The sequence below is a fragment of the Teleopsis dalmanni genome, chromosome 1 (genome assembly GCF_002237135.1).
Source record: "Teleopsis dalmanni isolate 2A chromosome 1, ASM223713v2, whole genome shotgun sequence".
NCBI classification, from domain to species: domain Eukaryota; kingdom Metazoa; phylum Arthropoda; class Insecta; order Diptera; family Diopsidae; genus Teleopsis; species Teleopsis dalmanni.
This window is the reverse complement of record NC_051846.1, coordinates 54,387,320-54,391,646: the sequence shown is the minus strand read 5'-3', so window position 1 is coordinate 54,391,646 and position 4,327 is coordinate 54,387,320. Positions and strand designations below refer to the sequence as shown.

Below are 4,327 nucleotides of genomic sequence, written 5' to 3'. Positions count from 1 at the left end.
CAAATTATTAAACAAATATAAATAATATATTATATATTTTATAGTAATTAAATTACATTAAAAATATGTTATGCCAAAAGAAATTATATATATTTTTTAATTATTTTTATAATGGATATTTGTAATTTTATGTGAGTTACAAATTAAAAAAGAGAAATAAAATAATAAAACAAATCGAGTGCCTGAAGGAGAATTGCATTACATGCACTAATGCACAAAATGATTATAGAACCATACACCAATAATTTGTTGTATTTTTGCTTTACATATTAATTATATATATAAATATATTTGTTAATAAATACCGTATACATACATACATACATACATATATATGCAAAATTATAATGATTAATAATTAAAAATAAGAAAAGATTAACAGCTTTGACATATTAAAATTTTGTCTGTCATTTTAATGATAATAAATAAATCCTAAAATTGATTTGTTTTAATTAATTTTTTTTAATTAAGATATAGTAAATTTTTAGTGCATTTGTAGATAAAGGTTATTATAGTTTAATATAAAATCTATTATTTGTAAAATAAGCAAAACCTTTAAATATATTACGTTTCCAAGCAAGTATTACCCAAAAATAACACATTATAATAGACCATTGCTACTTACGTTTGTGTAAAACGCTTAAAAAATCTTAACAATAATATCACCTCACAGAAAGATGTAGTATTATTATCATTAAGTTTGTAGTTTATGTACTGCGAGCAACAGATCTATAGAATCTACTTTACTGAATCTTACTTCTTAAACCGAAATAGGATGTTCATCTAAGCCATTGCTGCTTTGAAACATCTTTCCTTTCCCTACAAAACCTGCAAATTGCCATTAGAGTAGCTTGCCGGTTTTGAAAGGTTGAATTGTCACCTCACAGTTTTTCTGAACTATATAGTTGTACACAATCGTTAAAATGTTTTAGTCTGAACATTACTATAAGCAATTTTGATTGTTATAGCGCTGGTAGATTGTCGTGGTATAGCTATATACCATTTTTCTGATTGCGTGAGAAGAATTCCTAAGCAACAAAATTAATCTATATCTTTAAGCAGTGAAACTGCTTCTTTTTGAGCAATTTCGTTGCCGGATATTCCACCCTGTCACATAAAATCTGTGTCGCATTATTCTGGCCTGAGAACTACCGATATCAATAACTATACTTTGTCAACTGAGAATGTCAAACTGTGTTTCATTTCTGTTCAGTAATTTTTGGAAATTTATTATGAATCATTGTTAGAATAATGCGTTCAAATTGTAGAAATTTACTTTGGAAAAAATTAATCTGTTCGCAAAGTTCGTCGAAGAATTGTGTTTAGTGATGAAGCTTATTCCTGATTAAATGCGTACGTGAATAAACAAAATTACAGTATATGGAGCGAAGATAATCCTTAAACCGTTAACGAATCACCATTACATTCATTAAAATTAATTGCTTGTTGCGGTTTACACGCTGGCGGCATCATCGGACCTTATTTCTTTCGAAATGAGGAAGGAGCTGCCGTTACGGTGCATGGTGAGTGCTTAATTTTTGTTTTCAAAAATTAATCAGTTCAACATCGACGACATTTGCCATATAGCGCGCTTAACAATCGATTTATTGCGAAATAACTTTATTTCATGAAGTGGTCTTGTTAACTGTAACTGGCTCCCTCGTTAGTGCGATTTAATGCATATCGTTTACTTTTTATGGGGCTATGTTGTCATTGGTTTATGCCGACAAACAGCAACTCCTGAAGTATTGGAAGCCAATGTTCATGACAGACTGATCGAATGAACCATGTAACTCGTAACCGCATTAGACATATTCGTAGTCGTAAATCATATTCAAATATAAATGCCATGATATTATCTACCAGATTATAATAAAAATTTTATTTCAGTAATATTTCTGTCTTATATTATCATTTTAAGTTCTCATGCAGTTAAAAAAACATTTGATATATTCCGTTTTTCAATACACTCCGTCATCAGTTAAGTTTAGATTTCATTTGATAAGTATTGGGAGCTTTTATGGTTGCCTGGTTATCAGTTAGGATGGTTATTCCATGGTTCTAATAGATACGTTTAAGATTAAAGTAAACGCTGCTATATATTGTCTAAATACGATATAGTATAAAAAGAAGAAATAAAATTAAAACATTACCATATTATCCATTAAAAAATCATGAATACTGTAGTACTTCTGTTTTCAGTTATCGATTATGAAAATGGACGAAAATTGCGCTGTCCATAATAATCCTTTTTTGGTAACTGATAGTGTGATTTTTCAATACACAGAAGTTATAAGAGAGATATTCGTTAATTGAAAGCTTATTTACACTGTCACAAACACCACATCACCATAACGAATATTTAGTTCTCATTTTTAGAGTCCACTTTCATTAGAAACAATTTTAAAAGGTGAGTTAGAATTGAACTCACCGCCAACTCCCAACGGGAGATTTTAGTAACAGTATTAAATAGAAGGTGTAATCATGTCGATGCTCAAAGGCGAAACCACTAAAAGACGTTAAAAAGATTATACAAATCACTGTCAATACAAATCACTGCACAGATTGGAGGGCCCCAGAAACAAATACATACGTATATAGTTGTTTTCAACAAAAATAAAAATACGGTTATAATCTTTAATTTAGTTTTATTAATTTAATAAATTCATTTATTTGGTATACCATAAAAATAAAATAATGTAGTTTTACCAGAACACAAAAAGAAAATTTGCGTATTTTTGGTAGATTAAAAACATGTCGCAGACCCCACAAACATTAGCCGCGGGGCCGTGTTTTGGACAGTCCTGGTCTAAAATATAGTAAATGTGTAAGCTTTAGTACTGTAGTCTAAGAAATGATTTCTCAAAGAAATAATTATTTCTCATAGAAATATTTCTAAACACAACTGATGAGATGAGTATTTGACAATATTTGAAATAAGTCTATGGACAGCCTAAAATTTAATTTATTAAATTAAATAATTTAAATAATTTAGTGTCGTAATAATAGGGTATTATGTTCTCTGCTTTACAAATTTATTTATTTTTTTTTGATATTAGGTGGAAAGCATCTAAAGCTACAGTGTGAGACTTGAACCCACTAAAATCACCCCTTAGGAATGAATTGAGAAGATTTCTGCAACATTGAGGAAAGTTTGCTCCAATAATCAGGGGAGAGAGATGTGAATATTAAGGCTTAATAGGCAATATTAAAATAATTTCATCATATTTAATTAAAAAAAAATTTGTTTTTTAATTATTATTTTGAACATAATTTCAATTAAGATTTTCATTATAATTGCTCTCTTAATATTATGCCTTTGTATTATTTGTATTATTTTCTATTACTTCTTCGTAAATCAGTATTGAAATAGAATATAAATAGAAACTTCTTCCGACCCTTAAATTACATAAAAATTTTATTTAAGCTCTTAAAATAGAATTCAATAAAATTCTTTTCGAATAGTAATTGATTGAGAAGGAAGTAAAGCCTTCTAAGTGCAAATGTAATTAGTACATTAGGAATATATCTGTGGCACTGCTGCAGCGACTTATAAACAGTATAAAAGGAGTTGATCGCTAACAGATAGATAGTAAAAACGAAAATGTCTTCAATGCGCAAACTTCTTGTGGCTGTTGCTATCTTTATGCTCTTGGCTTGCGTTAAGAGCCAGGTCGGTTGTGTGATATTTAATATATTAATATTATAATATATAATAATAAAATGGAATAACAATAACAAAAATAAAAATAATTTTAAGTTTTTAAAGACTGACTAAATCTTTGCAGCTCACATTCTCTCCCAATTGGGGAAAACGCACTGTGGGTGTTGCTGGAAGTGGTGGTGGTAATGGTGGTGCTAGCTCATTTTTTGAACCGCAATCTGGAAATTGTAAGACATCAAATGAAATGCTTTTGGAAATATTCCGATTTGTTCAAGTTAGTAGAGTGTAACAGTTTTAATTATATTTAATTATTTAATTGAATTTATATATATATATTTAGTCTCAAGCTCAACTATTTTTGGATTGTAAACATGGCGAATAAATATATATCAATATATTTTAATATTATTTATTATTTATTTGTTATGCACATTGAAAATCGATGTTGTCTGGATTAGTTTTAGAGGAATTGTAATAAAAGCTGTTTAATTTATAAATAATATAATAATTAAATAAATATTGTAACTCAATTGCAAATGAAACATTTTGGGTTTTACTTTTTTTCTTTTTATAGGTGGTCCAACTAAAAAGTACCGAAAATTTATTATGACTCAGAAAAATTGAGTATATTTTCAATGTCAATGCTAATTTAAGCAAAAAACA

The 4,327-nt window shown here is 28.3% G+C and overlaps 1 protein-coding gene across 1 annotated transcript; it reads left to right on the top strand.

The window, feature by feature from the left end:
* Positions 1-3,582: 3,582 nt before the first annotated feature.
* Positions 3,583-4,118, top strand: LOC119667422 (adipokinetic hormone-like). Its single transcript, XM_038076713.1, has 3 exons — positions 3,583-3,673; positions 3,789-3,938; positions 4,005-4,118. The coding sequence occupies exons 1-3, from the start codon at positions 3,605-3,607 to the stop codon at positions 4,044-4,046; spliced, it is 261 nt and encodes an 86-aa protein (XP_037932641.1). The 5' UTR covers positions 3,583-3,604; the 3' UTR covers positions 4,047-4,118.
* Positions 4,119-4,327: the final 209 nt, after the last annotated feature.